This window comes from Neomonachus schauinslandi, chromosome 5 (genome assembly GCF_002201575.2).
Source record: "Neomonachus schauinslandi chromosome 5, ASM220157v2, whole genome shotgun sequence".
Classification (NCBI taxonomy): Eukaryota; Metazoa; Chordata; class Mammalia; order Carnivora; family Phocidae; genus Neomonachus; species Neomonachus schauinslandi.
In genome coordinates, this window is record NC_058407.1 from 73,155,752 (window position 1) to 73,175,344 (window position 19,593).

At 34.0% G+C, this 19,593-nt stretch overlaps 1 protein-coding gene across 1 annotated transcript in view; it reads left to right on the forward strand.

The window, feature by feature from the left end:
• Window positions 1-19,593, forward strand: part of CPNE8 (copine 8) — a 227,887-nt gene that overhangs the window by 183,551 nt on the left and 24,743 nt on the right. The window contains exons 14-16 of the mRNA XM_021690383.1: window positions 3,130-3,176; window positions 8,921-9,102; window positions 15,796-15,923. Coding sequence (XP_021546058.1) covers window positions 3,130-3,176; window positions 8,921-9,102; window positions 15,796-15,923 — 357 coding nt within the window. The remainder of the gene's footprint in view (window positions 1-3,129; window positions 3,177-8,920; window positions 9,103-15,795; window positions 15,924-19,593) is intronic.

Here is a 19,593-nt window from a genome sequence, read left to right on the forward strand (position 1 = left end):
CTCTTTTTTATCCTTTTTTTTTTTAAAGATTTTATTTATTTGACGCAGAGAGAGCGACAGCGAGAGAGGGATCACAAGCAGGGGGAGTGGGAGAGGGAGAAGCAGGCCTCCCACGTAGCAGGGAGCCCGATGCAGGGCTCGATCCCAGGACCGTGGGATCATGACCTGAGCCAAAGGCAGACGCTTAACGACTGAGCCACCCAGGCGCCCCTCCTCTTCTTTATTCTTATGTACAGTATAGTTCTTTAGCTGGTAGCCATGCCTTTTCCTCATAGTTTTGCTAGGCAGAACTTTGGCTCTGAAAGGACCATTGTATCTCTGATTATTGAAATTTTTTACCTGCAACTAATGCTTCTAAGAAGTTGGTGGTTATGCTACCCATCTTGGGCTGTCCTGGAGAACATATTAGAAGCAATCATAAATTGAATGCATTCATTCACCCAATAAATACAGTGAGGTTCCAATATTGGCAAAGCATTTTGCAGACCCTGTTGCAAGAGACAGTTGAATCAAGACAAGGTATCTATTCCTACAACCTAAGGGAGATCAAACCGAAGACTCAATTCCTAAATTGACCTTTATAATGTGCTAAAACATACGTTCTTGCAGCTTAGAGTTTTCATTTCTAAAGAGGTGTCATTTGGAAAAAGTAACATAAGAAGGCATTTGTACTGATAATTTTGTGATTTATATATTTAACAACATACTTGATGCAAGGGCTAATTTGCCCAAGCAGAAGAATGTGCCCTGGCATTCTTATCATTAAGGATATTTGCATAGTATCATTTTTATGTTTGTGACATAATAATTACTATCTTTTATTATGTTATTACAGTCAAGCAGTTTACAAATATTTAATTGTAGAAATAGAGTAGTATGGAGTTTATGAATATGGTCTTTGAGGTTTGATGTGAATTCAAATTTCAGTACTGGCATTTATTACACATTAAGTTTTGTGAGCATAGTTTTCATTGTCTATAAAAGGAGAATAATAGTATCTTTAAAAAATTATGAAGTTAGTTGATAAAAGCTATGTAAAAGCACATTTTATATGCTTATACATAATATATATATAATGTGTTACATATATACACATATATAAATATATATAGATATAATACTTCATTTAGTTTTTCTGTTCGTTCTTGTTATTGTTGTGTGCCAGGCACCTGACCTCTGAGAATTTTGAAACTTGGCTAATGTCAGCAACTGAGCTGCTGTAATTCAAACCCTGTTTTTTCAGACTCAAAAGCTGTACCCTTTCTGATACATCTTACCACCCTATATTACAGTCACTTCTTTCCCTAGCAGTAGAATGACGAAGCAATGTGCTGATGGTGACTGTTCTTTTCAATTCCTCAAAGGGACTTATTACCTCAAAATGTTCTCCCAAATGTCTCATTATATTCTTTTTCTAAAAGTTTTTAACTCCTTTTGGTTCATACTGGTTAGTGGTATGCTCCAAATTAGCCTATATTCTTAGCCTATAAACCTAATTTCTCCTGTGAGGAAAAAAATTACCTTATAGCTATAAAGAGAATCTATGTTAGTTTTTATTAAATGTAAAGCACAAACTGTTGTTCATTCCTTAGGAAAAAAAAAAAATGTGTGAATTTGTTTCAATACCTGAGTAGTATTTAGGGATTTTAAAACCGAATTTTTAGAAAAAGAAGGAAATATTACTATAATTTATACTAAGAAAACTATAAGGGACCCTATGCCGTAATACCCATCATCGTCATCATCATCATCAACAACACCATTTAAACAGCAGTTCCAGGGCGCCTGGGTGGCTCAGATGGTTAAGCGTCTGCCTTCGGCTCAGGTCATGATCCCAGGGTCCTGGGATCGAGTCCCATATCGGGCTCCCGGCTCGGAGGGGAGCCTGCTTCTCCCTCTGACCCTCTCCCCTCTCATGCTGTTTCTCTCTCGCTCGCTCTCTAAAAAAAAAATAAATAAACAGCAGTTCCAGGGGCGCCTGGGTGGCTCAGTCGTTAAGCGTCTGCCTTCAGCTCAGGTCATGATCCCAGCATCCTGGGATCGAGCCCCGCATCAGGCTCTCTGCTCGGCGGGAAGCCTGCTTCTCCCTCTCCCACTCCCCCTGCTTGTGTTTCCTCTTTCGCTGTGCTTCTCTCTGTCAAATAAATAAAATCTTAAAAAAAAAAAAAACAGCAGTTCCAAACTTTGAAGTGTGAAATAAGTTGTGCAATGTGCCAAAAGTAATGTTTCTAAAAATAAGGTGATTTATAGTACTCATGTTTTCAAATGATTTACTTTTTAAATTTTTTTAAAATTAGATGTGATTGCAGGTTATCCCAGTAATCATATCATTGTTGCTTATTTTTGGTTTTTTGCCTTCTTTTGTAAGAAAGAGGTAGAATTACATATAGGAAGTCGGAGATGTATCCAAAGGAGTGAATTTTTTATGCAAATACCACCTCTTTGGTTTCTATCAGAAAATAAAAAAGAAGATAAAAGAACTAACCCAGTAAAATAATTTGGGGTAACTACCATGTGCTGAAAATTTATATTATATATAACCAACATCAGCTATATAAATATTTATCTATGTCTATAAATTCACACACACAGGAATGCTGTGAGTACTGAGGGATAGATTAGTATCTGAAGTACTGCATTTCTGAAGAAAGCAGAAGAAAATCTTGTGTGTTCAGTGTTGTGAAAAGAATTAGTTTAAGGAATGATATGATTAGAGATGATTTTAGCTCTGCCACACTTCTAAGGGTATAATGATTCAACAATGACTACAGAATGGTTTTAAAAGCAAATTGATAATAAATGCTGACATTGGAGACTGGCAAATCATTATTTGCAGTTTGACTGACTTCTTTATTATGAGCCCCTCACTTAATTATTGTGTTCCCAAATAGGAGCTATTTTTATTCCTCACACTTTGTTTCTTATTTTACAGTTGTATGATTGTAAAGATATCTTGCCCAGTTTTTACCTTCTAAAACTGCCTGTCCTGATGCTATCCAGTGTTTACTGAATATCCCTGCTAGTAATAACATTTAGGAAATTTAATGATGTTAAAAAATTTGATAACACAAGTGGAAATCAAACTCTTTTCTATGAGATTAATTATTAATGATTCTTATTTACTTCTAGAACGCAAATCAATTTCACAGTGGCTATTGATTTTACAGCATCAAATGGTGAGTATTATGACTATCACTAGTACAAAATATCAGCAATTAATTGAAATATAAAGATTTATCTTCATGAGGTTAGATATTTTATTCCTATATTTACATACTTCTGAAGTGTGTCATATAAAATTTAGGTCATGTTTCCTTTCTTTTTACTATAATGAAATAGTTAGGTATACAAATGACTAGAAGAAATATAAAAAAAGGCCTAATACTCCCATTCAAATTTATTAAATATTGAACTACTGTAATTTTTGTTTCAGATATTTTTAAAAAGAAAATCTGAGATCTAGTTAAGCCCATTGTGTACTTTGGCCCCATTTCTTTGACCCTCCCTTTGTCTTCATACATAATTATAATGCTGAAGTGTGTTGAATAATCTTCCTTTTATAGTACTTTTGTGTGTATTAATATACATAAACGTAATTCAAATCATGTACTTTATGCAACTCACTTCATTTTTACTTGACTATTTTTAAGAATTACTCATTTTAACACATTTATATTTAATTAAGGGGGATTATCATATAATATCCCATGTATAGATAGTCATAATTTGTTTATCAAACATTTCAAGAAAGAAAAGATAGTGAACTTTTTAAAATTTTATTTTGAAGTACTATTGTATGAAACAGATCATTTGAATTGAGTTATTATGTATCATAAGAACATCAATCTCATTGTTTAATTTTTACCAGAATTTGCCATCAGTTATATTTATCAGTTTTTTCCCCAAATTACTTATTGTGCTTATAGCTCTCACATTATTTTCTCTTTACCTCACATTTCTTGCACTTTGAGTCACATTTTACAAAGTAATAGAATTTTTAGGTAAGGAAGAACCTTAGCGATCACTACTCCAACCCATCCTCTTATACAAATGAGGAAACTCATATCCAGAAAATCGTTTTACTAACTACATCTTGGCTTGTTAATACTAGAGTTAAGAACAGAGATGAGTAAATCGAAATCTAATTTAACTCACCTTTGGTTTCATGTTAAGTATATTCTCCAACACTTTGACTTCAAGTTAATTAATTTTATTCATGTATTTTATTCAGTAAAATATGAAATATAGAAATAAAACCTAAAGTCTAAATGGGTTAAAATACTAGCTTTTATTCACTGATGAATATTAGCATAACAACTAGAAGAGCAAAAATCTATTGAATAATAAGACACAAACTCTTGAAACTGACTTAAAAAGGTACAATCTGAATAGACCTATAATAAGAGATTGAATTCATAATAAAAAAACTATCCACAAAGTTTATCTGGGTCCAGGTCCAGATAAACTTCACTGGTGAATTCTACCAAAGAAGAACAGATATAAATTCTTCACAAACTCCTCCAAAAAATAGAAGAGGAGAGAAAACTTCCCAACTCAACATACGAAGTTAGTATTACCTTGATACCAAAACTAGACAAAGAAAAGAATAACTAAAGATCAATATCTTTTATGGATATGGATATAACAATCCTCAATAAAACACTACCAAGTTGAATCCAGCAACTTAAAAAGAAAATTATACACCCTGAGGAAGTAAAATTTATCTCAGGAATGCAAGGTTGGCTTAATATTCAAAAATCAAATAACTTACCATATCAATAGAAGAAAATGTAAAAATCACATGGTCCTGTCAATTGGTGCAGAAAAAAAGCATTTTGCAAAGTCCAACACATTTTCAGGATAAAAACACTTAAAAAACTAGAAATAGAAGTTGACTTTCTAATCTTATGAAGGGAAAATATGAAAAACCCATACCTAACATAGCTTAATGCATTCCCCCCTAAAATGAGAAATAGGGCAAGGATGTCTGCTTTTGCCACTTCTACTCAACATTGTACTGGAAGTTGTAGGCATAGCAGTTAGTCAAGAAAAAGAAATAAAAAATATCCAGATTGAAAAGAAGGAAGTAAAACTATTTCTATTTGCAGATGACATAATCATATATATATATATATATAAAATCCCAAAGAATTCACTAAAAATCTATTAAAACTAACAAATGAGCTTAGCAAGATTGAAGGATAAAATATCAATATATAAAAATAAGGTCTTTTTCTATACACTTCAGTTAACAATCTGAAAATGAAATTAAGAAAATTCCATTTACAGTAGTAGTAAAAGGAATATAATACTTAGAAATAAATTTAACAAAGTGCAAACTTTATACTATAAAAACTATATTCTGAAAAAAATTCTTGAAAGAAATTAGACTTAAATAAGTGGAAAGATATGCCATTTTCATGGATTGGAAAATTCAACTGTTAAGAGGACAACATTTCTCAAAGCAATCAACAGATTCCGTGCAATCTCATTCAAAATCTGAAAGGCCTGTTTTGCATAAATGGATGCCCCAGAAATTCATGTGGATCTAGAAGAGCCAAAGCAGACTTGAAAAGAGAGAACAAAGTGGAAATATTCTTACTTCCCATTTTTGAAACTTGCTACAAAGCAACAGTAACCAAGAAAGCATGGTGCTGGTGTAAAGATAGATATATAGTGCCATGAAATAGACTGGAGATTCCAGAAATAAACCCATGAGTCTAAGTTTAACTGATTTGAGAACGGTACCAAGACAATTCAATGAGGAAAGAATGGTCTTTTCAACAAAGCTGGGACAACAGGATAGCTACGTACAAATGATTTTAAAATGTAGTATATTCACACAGGAGAATACTATTCAGCAATAAACAGGAATGAAATATGAATTACTGATACATGCTATGACATAAATGAACCTTGAAATCATTATGCTAAGTGAAAGAAGCTAGTCACAAAAGATGACATATTATGTGAATCTATTTATATGTAATGTCCAGAATAAGCAAATTAATAGAGATGGAAAGATTAATCATTGTTTGGAGCTGGGCTGGATGGAGTGATAAGGGAGGGATAGTGAAGAGGTACTGGGTTTCTCTTTGAGGTGATAAAAATGTTCTAAAATTGAAGTGATTTTGTACATATCTGTGAGTATATTAAAAATCACTTGTACATTTTAAATGGTTAAATTGTAAGTTATATCTTATTATATCTCAATAAAACTTTTTAAAAAGAGTGTAGTCATGTGTGATTTTTTTATAAAGGCATAATGTACGTCTAAGACAAAATCAGATATAAGTTTGATGATATCCAGTGTTTAAAATATTACAAAATCTTAAGTATAGAGTTCTAGCTATGAATAAGGGCTATGGAATCAGATTGCCTAGATTTACATTCTAGTTTTACCAACTTTTACAGTGTGATTAGGAGTAGAGTATTTAATCTGAAAATTGGGTAAAATAAAGTACCTACGTCATAGGTTTGTTGAAAGGTTAAGAAAGATATGAAGTAAGGTGTTCAGTACATGTTAGATCCCATGCTATTATAATTATCATGGATATTGTTGGGTCCCAATGTTATCAACTTACCACAAATTCATTGTTCATATGCATTGTTGCATATACAGAGGTGGCACAAATGTGGTCCCAGATTCTAGGAATGGACAGTCAATGTGGCAGATTTTTACCTGCCATATTTTGTGGTGCAGAGCACAAGAGTCCTAAAAGTAAGAGAGGAAAGACAATAAGGGTTGGAATAAGCAAGGAAGGCTGTCTGGTGCAAGTAAAACATAAGCTGGAGGAGAGTAAAGTGACTTCCAGGACACGGTGGCTACTTGAGAGGTAGAGATAGGAAGGAAGATCTCATTAGTGATACAATGAAGAGATGGTCTGATGAAGATGCTGGAAAGAGACAGGCAACATATTTGCATGGGTGGGATCCAGCCCTGCTATGCATGATAGGTGAAGATGTTTAGACATGCTCGGGTATGAATGATATTTGTATCTCAATTTTAAGTTACAGTTTTCTTAATAAAATAGACTTTGTTGCCATATTGCAGCCATTGGGTAACAATTCTTCTTATATTTGAAAGTTATGTTAAATAACCACTTAGTCAAGTAATGATATTGCCCCCCTGTGGCTCCAGTGGGCTTTTGATCAAGTGCAAAATTCTGACTTTAGAAGAGAGTGTCATTGAAAAATTGCACCAGATAATTTAAACAGACAAGGAAGACTTTAATCAGGACTGTTGCCACAGAAGTCAAGGCTATTGCGATATAAGGGAAAAATTGAACCCAACACCTCCAAAACAAAAGGTGGGAGGGATTTTAAGTACTGCCGTGATCTAATGGAAAATGCTGAGGGACATTAGAGGGGACATTGTTCTGTTTACTAATTAGCACTTATTAAAGTTAGGCTCCTACCTTCGCAAAGAGACTAGGGGACAGGAGTGCTATCTTTCTCCATGATTACATTTCGTGGAGGGCTCCCAGGTCCTGGAGATAAACAGCCCTGGGTTGTAGAAGATTTACATCTCAAAGGTGCAGAGAAAGAATTTACAATTGTAAGTTTTCTAAAGCAAATGCTCTAAGAAAAGGAAGATCAGGGGCCTATAGTTATGAAGAAACCTTTCCAAAGTTCAGCCAAATTGAGGGGAATGAATGTTAAGGCCATTTGGTCAGAAGATAACTTTTTCAGAAATTTTGTCATGTGGAACTAGCCCTTAAATGCCGGTAACCCTTTGGAAATATAAATGCATTTATGCAATGCATTATTTTTAGACTAGAAATGTTCTGTGTATAATTATATGTATTGTAAACCAAGGGGAGATCGCTCCTTAATTTTGTTTCTCTCTGGATCTCAAGTGCTTATTATTATTATTATTATTTTTTCTTATCAGAAAAGAGCTGTGTGCCCCGAGGCTTTCCTCCTTCAGGCAATGTTTTAATATAGAATTGAGCTTTATATGCTATTACAAGTCCCATTTAACTTTCCATTTTCACTTAAGAAAGTATATGGACTTTCAAGCAGCCTTTGTGCTGGTAATTAGGGCAACTTAATGTGAATCTCAATGTGTTTTGAGTGGTAGCATTTATATTACACTCTCTCTCAAATTCATCTCTATTCAAATGCAACATCTTACATAGTATAAGGATATTGAAATTTCAGAACCTTGTGGCTGACCCAGACAGTAATAACAGTAGCAATTAAACCATACATTTCTATGGTGCTTTATTATTTTTAATCACTTCCACATACATAATCTCATTTTGTCCTTCCAGTTAACACTGGTAGGATTTATTGCAGACATTTTATAGGTGTTGTCTTGGAAATTGCAAGACTGGACTTTGAGCCTTCTGGCTCCTAGTTTAATGTCTAGTTAGAAACTCTGAATCCTTTTTCAGATATAGATATTTAATTAGCTTGAATTTGAAAATCACTATGCTTTCCTTTTTAAGTGATTAAATTGAGATATTTCTAAAATATTCCATTTATATTTGTAATAGAACTTTGGGAAGGCTTCATAGTTCTCTAATTATAAACATAAGGGTTCAAGCTAAAGGCACATGCTTTTTTTTTTTTAGATAAAGATGACTATAAAATCAGTTTAACAAAAGTACTTTAATACTTCTTCTGTGACTGAGATTCAGAAATAGCCTGTGGCATTGACAATGAGGAATAATTTCTGAAAAAATCTGCATATGCTTTGGCATATCTTTGGAAAGCCTTCTACATGTCTGATATAATGTAATAAATATTTCTATGTTAATCTCCACCCAAAAGAAATTATTAGACAGTATGGATGTAGGCAGAAAACATAATTTTAAGTATTTCATTCTGAAATAGGCATCAAGAAAAATGTTATCAAAAAAATGACATCTTTAGCCTGATCAGTCATGTTTGAAATATTTTTTTCTGTCATCAGGCAACCCTGCCCAGCCCACTTCTCTCCACTACATGAATCCTTACCAACTGAATGCCTATGGAATGGCACTGAAAGCAGTGGGAGAAATCGTTCAAGATTATGACAGTGATAAAATGTTCCCAGCTCTAGGCTTTGGTGCAAAACTGCCTCCAGATGGAAGGATATCTCATGAATTTGCTTTGGTAAGAATATATCACAAGGATTTGATCTCTTGAAAAAAATAATTTGTTGGATCTTTTAATATTGGTTTACTACTTATGCTGTAGTCAATCATGTGGCCATTATATTCATGATTTGGGGTTCAGGAATTTGAGCACAATACAATAGGAGGTGGTTTATTTCTTCAAGATGTCTAGGACCTTACCTAGGATGGCTTGATTGGCTAGAGGTGGCTGGAATTACTCAACTAGAACCATATATCTGGGCTTCATTTTGCTGTGGATTGGATGACTCAGTACTTCTCCATGTCACATCTCGGGGGGTTAACATGTCCCCTAAGATGGCTTTGCTCTTGTCTGATGCTCAAGATAGGATGACTGAAATAGCTGGGTTGCCTGGACATCTCTCCCTTTTTCTACTTACAATCTGTCCATGTAGTTATCGTGGACCTCATCACGGTATGGCCATGTCTTGGTAGTCAGATTTCATACATGGCAGCCAGCTTCCCCAGAGTGAGTATTCTCTAACAGGCTGGGGCAGAAACTGTAGGTTTCTTTACACCATAGCATCAGAAGTCTCAGAAAGTTGTTCTTGCTAAATTCTCTTGGTTATGCAAGTCACTAAGGCCAGCCCAGTTTCCAAGGAACCTTCACCTCTCAGTGGGAGGCTATCTCAAAGAACGTGTGGCTGTTTTAATCTACCATCTAAGAAAATGGCATATCTTTTCAAATATAAAGGAATAGTTATGGCTAGAATTATTTTTTTAATGTGAAGCAATAATTATGGCAATAGCTAATTATGATTTCAATATAATGGAGTAGATATGACTGGAATAAATATTTATCTAGTTCATCTTTACTTTACATAGATCTAGTTCATATTGTGTGATTTTAGATAAGCAGTGTACTGCATTCTACCTTCAAAATAAACCCCATACAGATAATGCTTATAGATCCAGTGAGCCTTACTCTCCCTGCACTCTTTTTTTTTTTTTTTTAAGATTTTATTTATTTATTTGACAGAGAGAGAGATAGCAAGAGCAGGAACACAAGCAGGGGGAGTGGGAGAGGGAGAAGCAGGCTTCCCGCCGAGCAGGGAGCCTGATGTGGGACTCGATCCCAGGACCCTGGGATCATGACCTGAGCTGAAGGCAGACGCTTAACAACTGAGCCACCCAGGCGCCCCTCTCCCTGCACTTTCTGATAAAATAATGGGAAAATCAATATAGGAATGGTTGGCTATCATTTTGGAAAAATTTTAGCTTTTCATTAGAAGCGCCTTCCTACCCTCTATACATTTCAGAAGTAACCTCTTCCATCCCCATTATTTTTGAAGGCCTTTGTTGTTTTTATTCTTGTTACAAAAGCAATGCATAATCATAGAGATATTTTTTGAAGCTCTCAAGCAAAACAGACAAAAATAAACAATAATACTACCATTTATTGAGTAGTTACTGAGTATGAAGCCAAATACTTTACAATCCTTTTCTTACATAATCTTCATAAAGTTTCTATGACTATCACATAGCACTACTCTAGCAAGTGCCACACATATTGAATACAGTGAAGAGTGCCTGCCCAAGTGTTGTATACTTCAGTTCAGCAGCATAGCAGCAGTTAACCAGGGTTCCAGAGGACAGGACTTGAACCCAGATCAGTCTTATCTTAGAACACATGCTCTTTAACTGCTATTAAAGCACATTTTATAACAGTATCTATAATCAATCCCACCTCTCGAATATGTGCTTTATTAACACCATGGTATGATATTGATCAGGATACACACACACACACATCCAGAACTTATATATGATTATATTTAAACTTCTTTAAATATCTTTTAAGAGCAGTATTTTTACATTTTCATTTCTATACTTATCCTTGCTTTTCTATTCCACTGCGCTCACAATTGCAGGAAAGGTTGCTAGAGGCTTTAATTCTTTTTTCCATGAATTAGCCCACATGCCACTTTCCCACTGTCATATAAAAATGAATATCTATTGGGATTTTGTTGTGTCTTAGAGAATTAAAATTTCCCGGAAACTTATAAAACCATGAAAGTCACTCATGTGATGCTAAGTCTTAAGTGCCTCAGGAAAAAGGTCATGAGCTATTTTAAAGCTTAAGAAAAGGAATAATTATGTTAAACTAAATGAGGTTTATTAATTTTTCCTTCCATACACTTCTTCTCACCCTTGTGTGTGATTTTTCCCTTTTATCTCTAATCCTCTATTTTTCTGCTTTTCCTACATCCAGATTCATTTCTTATAAAAAAAAACCTATGCAAATATCTATTGCCAAGGAAGGATTTTTTATTATTATTTGCATCTTAAACAATTCTTTGAACCCAGTTCAAATACTTATAGGATAGAGATCATACCCCTTTAAGGTTATGAAAAATAGTCTCCCAAATTGAAGCTGAAAACAACGATGATGATAATGAATGAACTTTAACAGCACTGACCAATTAATTTTTTCAAAGCACTTTTTTTTTTCTTGGGTAAATAAGGCAGAGGAGTTAAGTAGGTCTTCAGTGAGACAGTATTTGATTTGATTTTTTGCTACAGTTTTCTGTTAACCTCATCCTAAACAACTGCAATATATACCTCTAAGTGCTGAAATGGCAAATAGGAAAACCAGTCCCATGTCAGTCTGGCAATTAGTGTAGTCTGTAATCCTAACAAACCCTCATATTTTCATGGTAACAATTTGTGATACAGAGTCATAAATATTTATTTATCAAACCAAGTTCCAATAATCTTCAGATAGCAAGGAAGGCCTTCTAAAAAATTAAATAAACCCTAATTGGTGAATTTAGGGCTAGCGCAAATGTTGAAAGTTGAACAGAAAAATGTAATTTTTAATGTTTTCTTTGCTGTTACTTAAAAGGGTCGCCGATAAACCCCAGCTTTTCCTATGAAATATGAATAAGCATATACATATATTCCATAGTGGAAAAAGAACAGGGAATAGAAAAGGAAAGAAAGAAAGAATGTCCTGGTACCACCATGTTAGCACAAAGGTTGTAAAAGGGAGTCATTGCTCTCTTCCCATTATGAGTCTGAGGACTCCTTAAGTTGTTATAACAAAATATAATAATAGTGTAGAGCATCAGAGGCGATACTCATAATGGGCATGGGGCCAATGACCCTTTAAAGAAAGTCTCCTGCAGTGATCAATAGAGAAGTGCTTACATCTGTCCAAGTGATTTCTCCTACTAGAGCTCTAAAAGGGCTGGCCTACTTTTCGCTTATTTTGGCATTTATAGAAATCTGTGCAATTTAATATTGACATGTATGTCTTTTCTTCCATCTAGATGCTAACGATTTAACAACCAAGGGTCTTAACATTGTATGCATAAAATAGAAGCTCAACAGATGTTTGCTTACTGAATAAAAGGGAGACTTGCAGCTTTTCCCCACCTAAGCAATCTCTGGGCAGCAACGGATCCATTTCAAAGAGTAAAGCGACAACTCCTTAGAGCTTCTCTTCAGCATTTTGTCAGCTTGTTAGCCCTGCTGAAAAGTGTTATAGGTTCTAGGCAGCAACAGAGACTGTATAGTCTTCTCTCTTGGAACTGAATCTAAATCCTCAGTACAAGTGTTCAGGGAGCCAAATGGAGGGAAAAATTGGTGAGAGACGGACATCCCTCCCCACTTAAGTCTGCGTGGTGGGATTAGTGCTCATTTTGAATTCTGTTCTTTATGTTCCATGTGTTCTACAAAATAACATTAATTATTTTATAAATGGGAAAGGTTGCTAATTAAAATGGAAATATAAAATAGGGCATCTGCTGCCCTCTTCATTAATAAACAACAAAATTGAATGTACTTACTTTCAAAAATATCCTGTGCTTTACTTTTGTGCTAGAGCCACACATAAGCTTATTTTAATTTGTTTTAACAAGTAAAAGCTAATTGCTTGTTAGTAATTAGTAACTAACACACATAATTATTTTGTGAAATGAGTTTTTAGACTTAAAAAATCTTTTTATAACTCATTACAATTTGTCATTAAGAGGAAAATCTCATTTTAATAGCTGTAAATTATTTTAAATAATCCTGATATAATGAAAAGCATATATTAAAAAGAATGTCTAATTTTATGTCCTAAGTATTCTTATCATCCAAAGCATATGAGGAATTCTTAGAGCAATTTATTATGGAATTAGGGCTAATGCAGAAATCAGTGCTTTAAATATTCCGTAATGATGAATAGAACATCTAATGATTATCTTTCCACTAAGAAATGAAATGGTGAGAAAAATGGTGACCTTGTTGTAATTTCAGTTCCACAGGAATAGAGAAAATATATTATTTTCTAGAAATGTAAACCCTTAATTAAAATGTTAAAATGATGATGAAAAAGTTGCTCAGAACTATCCTGATTTGTATTTCTTCCCCCAAGGCAGATATAGAATACATTTCTATATGTTCAAAATCAATAATGAGTTTTAATTTTAATTAGTTTCATATCTTGTCAAGGGAAAAGAGCACTGTAAAATTTTATTTAAAGGAAGGTTCAGTTCAGATTAACATCAAAAGCAATCATTAACTGCTTTGTGCTAAATATTAAACTTTTACATTATAATTTCAATCAATTAATGTGACCAATTTTGTAGTATAAAACTATAAAAATGTCTTTATTATTATGTAAGAGGCTTTTTGTTATTTTTATGTTTTTAAAAATTTACATGATGGTCAATTGATTTAAAAAATTTGAATAAAAGACAAAATTAGAAGGAAAAAGTGGGTATATATCCCGCTCACACAAATGGCAAAATTGAAGTGGTTGATAACATCTGCCTTGGTTTCCTAAGATCTCTTGTCTTTCAAAATGCTTAGGATTTCAAAGCATGGTGGCATGGTGGTGGTTAAGAGATTAGGCTCTAGGGGTGCCTGGGTGGCTCAGTCAGTTAAGTGTCTGCCTTCAGCTGAGGACATGATCCCGGGAGACTGGGATTGAGCCCCACATCGAGCTTACTGCTTGGGTCTGCTTCTTCCTTTCACTCTCCCTCTGCCTCTCCCCCTGCTTGTGCTCATGCTCTCCCTCTCAAATAAATAAATAAAATATTTTTTAAAAAAAGAGAGATTAGGCTCTGAAGTTAAACTGAGGGTTCAAATACTGGCCCTCTCATTTGTGTTGTGTAATTTTGGGACACACTGAACTCTCAGTGCCTTAATTTTTTCGTTTATAAAGTGGGGATAATGACAATATTTTATCTACTTTTTTTAGGGTTGTTATAAAACTATCTAATATGTGTAAATATTTTAATGTAAAGCTTAGTATATAGAATTCAACAAATTTTATTTACAAATTACTGGTCATTTGTGATTGTTCAGATAAAAACATGCATGCTGAAATTACTGTTAACTCTGTTTAAATATAATTACTGTCTCTAGTGTTTTAAATATATCTACATTTTTTTATCCTTCCTCCCTTCCAGAGGTGGAGTCTAATTCCCTTTCCCTTGAGCATGGGCTATACTTAGTGATACATTTCTAGCAAAGAGATTAGAGTAGAATATTGGTGTTCATCTTATGGGACTAGCTTATAAAAGGTGTTGGGGCTTCCTTTTTGTTGTTTCTCTTGGATTGCTCATTCTGAGGAAGTTAGCGGCCATGTTGTAAGAACACTCAAGCAGCCCTATAGAGACACTACGTTGACCTCCTGCCAGCAGCCATGTAAGTGAACCTTCCTGGAAGCAGGTTCTGCAGCTCTGGTCAAGCTCTCAGATGCCCAGGTTGGCACAGTGACTGCAAACTCATGAGAAATGCTGAGCGAGAACCACCTGCTAAGCGGCTGCTGACACCCAAAAAATGTTTGAGATAACAATTACTGTTGTAAGCCACTAACTTTTGGGGTGATCTGCTACAAAGCAATAGATAACTAATACACTGCCTTATATGTGTAATTTGCAAGATCTGGACTAGGAGAATTGAACTTAATAATAACAAAGCATTCAAGGTATGAAAAAACTAGTCTAGGTCTCCAGGTATGAACTTGCCCTTCTAGGTGCCTTCTCCCGAATAAGAACTTAGTGGCAAGCTCCATTTCTCGTGGACAACATGAATGTTTCCTTGATTCTTTTCATTTTACCTTCTCTTGATAATTTTTGCACCAAATTACATTCCCTCAGACCCCTTCTCTCCTTGGGGTGATCAGTTGTGATCTGAAAATGTACACGTGGCAGATATTTTGTATTTTGCCTTCTGTAAGGTAAAACTGAATGGATAGTGATTTTTTTTTCTTGATTTTAATAGATGTCACTGCAGAAAAGTTGGGAAATATTGAATAGTTTAAAGAATGAAATAAAAGTCACCAATTATATGTAACCACCCCGAGTTAACCACTGTTAATATTTTATTTACTTCTTTTCAGGGTTTTTATATGTTCATCTCTACACATACATAGACATATGCAAATGAAGACATTAATTATAGAATGTTGTGGTATTCAGCTTCTCAAGATTCTTTAGAGTTTTCTGTGGTTCTTTTGAAGAGTATCAATTTTTAATGCTTATATATTAGATTCATCATATCACAGTTTTTATAATATATTGTAATGTATTGTTGATCACTTAATTTATTTTTTTGCTCTTAAATAAATGACTATTCTTCCAAAACATCTTTGAGTGTCAACCTATCTTTTCTCTTTTTCAGTTGATCTTTGCAGACACTACTAATGTTTACTCTTTTTTGCCTGTCAATTCCACAGAATGGGAACCCTCAAAACCCCTACTGTGATGGCATTGAGGGGGTCATGGAGGCTTACTATAGGAGTCTGAAATCTGTGCAACTATATGGGCCGACTAACTTTGCTCCTGTAATTAATCATGTAGCAAGGTAAGTGGAAGTAGACAAGATATTTATTCCAGTGTACCAGACTGCAGTGAAATTATATGTTACCATGACTCCACAAATGAAAGGCGTTTTCTTCTCATTAACCTCCAAGAAAGTGAGGAAAAAGATACAGTGGAAAGAGTCTCCATTGAGCTATCATAATACGTTGCTAAGAACTTTACATCAAAGTCTCAAGTGAAGAATATAACACTGAGTTATATCAGGACCTGTATTTGTTCAACCAAGAAGTGTTTTATTCTTTGAAAAGGCAGCCACGAGAGCAATAACAAGATCGATTATGATCTCAACAGTGTAAATCATTCAATCTAATATCACATTCCATAGTAACATGGAAGTAATAAGAGACCATGAAGACAACTAAAACCTTTTAGTGATATATAGGGCACATTATTTTAACCTCTTTGAAATTAATATAATAGCTAATTTTAAAAATTCCCAGAGTTCTACCTGTATATAGTACGTAGTATTGAGATCAGAATATAATTGCTTATGATTCCAGTTACATGTTCTGGAAAAAGTTTTTAAATGTAAAAATCTGTATACATTTGTTTATCATTTTTTTCATCAGTGCATAAATAAATAAATTAGACACCATTTTTAAAATCCCTAAAAGGTTTGACCCAGTTGCAAATCCTATGAAACACTGCCTTATTTTTAGAAAATGAAAAATGTGTAGCTTTTGCATCCTTCCCAATATGTAGTCAGAACTTGAAAATACACTGTATTTGGATAAGTGGATCAATGCCTAAAAGGTGATAAGAAACCTCAGTTCTCTGTTAAAGATTCTGGTACTATATCATCTCCATATTGGACATCACGAGTGACTTAAATGTGTTCTACTTTCCATTATCTGGGACATAGACAAGATACTAAAATACCCCAGTACCCAGCGCTGACCCCAGCGGAACTCTCCCGTGGAAGTCCACCTAAGTTTGACAGTGATACACATTGATGACCATTCTCTGAGTGTGACCCTATGGCTCAGGTTTTTGAAACATTTTCTCATCCACAATCTGTTTTAAGTTATGAATTTCATATCTCATCCCCGGACACACACACCTAAAAAAAAAAGGATTATTTATGACGTAATACTATCCTTATCTTCTATTTCCTCTTTCTTTCTATGGTGTCCTATTCTTTTCTGTTATTCTTTTTATTTTTTTAATACAGGTCTCGACCCACAAAATTGATTTCAAAATCCACTAATGGATCATTACCTGTAATATGAAAACCATATCCTACTAATTGTATTAGCCTATATAAATAGTGTTATCTATATTTTATTTCCTAGTTTTTTGAGGGTTGTCAAATGAAGTAGTATTAAAAAAAAATATTATCACAAAGTAAATTATAGTTGACTCTCATTCTCTCTCACACACTACCATTGAGATCACTGTCTTTTATAAAAAGATATGGGAAAAATGATAGGACTTATTTTGTGCAGACTCATGCTGGTTATTATAAATGTTCTCATGAGTGCTTACCGGTTAACTTTGTGTCTTTTACCCTGGATATCTCTACTGTTAAAGTTAAACTTTTCGATATAAAATTTCTAGGTGCTTTTCTATATACCATTTAAAACTATAGGCTCTACATTGTCCTCATACAATTTTTCATGTTTTGTCCAGCATTTTAAAAAATTCTTAAATACAAGGGTAGTTGCCAGCTAATACTTTCAGACTCTGACAATAATCTGTAATCTAATAATTCTTCATTCTTATTTTTTGATGAGAGAAAATAAGAAACACATAAGATAATGGCTTTTGGGGAATCATCTTTCCTTCCAATATGATCTGAAGTTCCATGTATCTACTCTTATTATGAAGCTTTATAAGAAATGCTTTTCTCTTTTACTTTATCTTTGAGGATAACATTTACTTTAATTTTTAAGCTTTTTATTAAGACATGATTTCTGTCTGATCCAAAATTACCATCCAAAATATTTATCAATTAAAAGACAAGCTACTATTTTGTTCTAAATCATGAGAAGTGCCATAGTTACAATATGTATGACCCCTGTCTAAACAAAATTCCTTGAGAATTTTGTCACTTTTAAATGCATCCATCAGTGCTTCACCATGCCCATCATATAGGAGGTAAGTACTTAGCAAATGTCTAATAAACGAATTCTGTATATTTTAAGATATTTGTCATTAAAAATATTTTCTATAAAGTTAAAAGCAAATGTATAGCCTGCTTTTTTATTTGCTTGATTTTTTTCTTCTTAAAAAGTGTGTTTTCTATATTGATAAAAGTTTAGTTATTTGTAATATTTAGTTATTTGTAATTCATAACCATTCCCACCTAAATACTAAAAAGTATTTAGTTATTTATTTGTAATTTCTATAAACATTTTGAAGAATGCTTATTCTTATTCTTTTTAAGAATAATAATTTTAAGGTTATGCTTATTTTTAGAACCGAAGTCTATGTGGTAAGACTATTGACTTTTACGATAATATTGAGATGACAATATTGTGAGTCACGACCCAAAGCATCATGTTTTTAAAACTTGAAAGTTTTATGTGCTATTCTGAGGTTTTCCGACCCCCTGCCTCTAATTTCCTGCCTGACCAGTTTTCCTTTCATAGAGTTGTCTGGGGAACAGCATTTCAGATGATGTAAAAATTCCACTCAACATCCTTGATGCTCTGTCACAAATTTCAGTTCAAACACTTTAGTTTGGTATTTAACAACTTTTAATATCCAGCTACCACCACCCATCCAACCTCATTTCCCCCCACGTTCTCCCAAAGGTGCTGTACTCCAGTCATAGAGAGTCATTACTTCTGGTCTCTGAATTGTCATTCCATGAATACCTCTATCAAAACACTAATTTAATCCTACTCAACTGTTACATGTAGATCTTTTCCCCACCAAGGACAGGAATTGTGACTTCATTACATATAATGATATAATAATAATACAATTTATAATATATATGTTATAAACCAACATAAAGCCCAATACTTTACATTTACTGATAGATCCACACCTGTTAATTAATTAATTTATTTATTTTGTCCCAGGACCCTGGGATCATGACCTAAGCCGAAGGCAGACGCTTAACCGTCTGAGCCACCCAGGCCCTCACACCTGTTAATTTAATTGAATTTTCTGTATGCCATGCATTATGACTACATTTTAATAAATAAGTTTAGGGACACCTGGGTGACTCAGTTGGTTAAGTGTCCGACTCTTGATTTCAGCTCAGGGCATGATCTCAGGGTCGTGAGATCCAGCCCCATGAAAGCGTGGAGCCTGCTTAAGATTCTCTCTCTCCCTCTGTCCCTCCCCCCCCGCACTTGCATGCTCTCTCTCTAAAATAAATAAATAAATAAAATAAATAAGTTTATAACAGAGAACTAAAGGAACTCTTAATGACAATGCTTAGTTAGTGTTAATGACCTGTAGAAAATGTAATTGTGATTGATACCTACTGTATCAATTAGGGTCCTCAGGAGAAATAGAACTAATAAGATATATAAATACAGATATATAGATAAATTTATTTTTAAGAATTGGCTCATGCAGTGGCAGGCACTGGCAAATCAGAAATTTGTAGGGCAACCTGTTAGGGTGGAAATGCAGGCAGGATATTGTATCCTTGCAGTCTTGAGTCAGAATTCCTTTTTCTTTGGGAAACCAGTTTT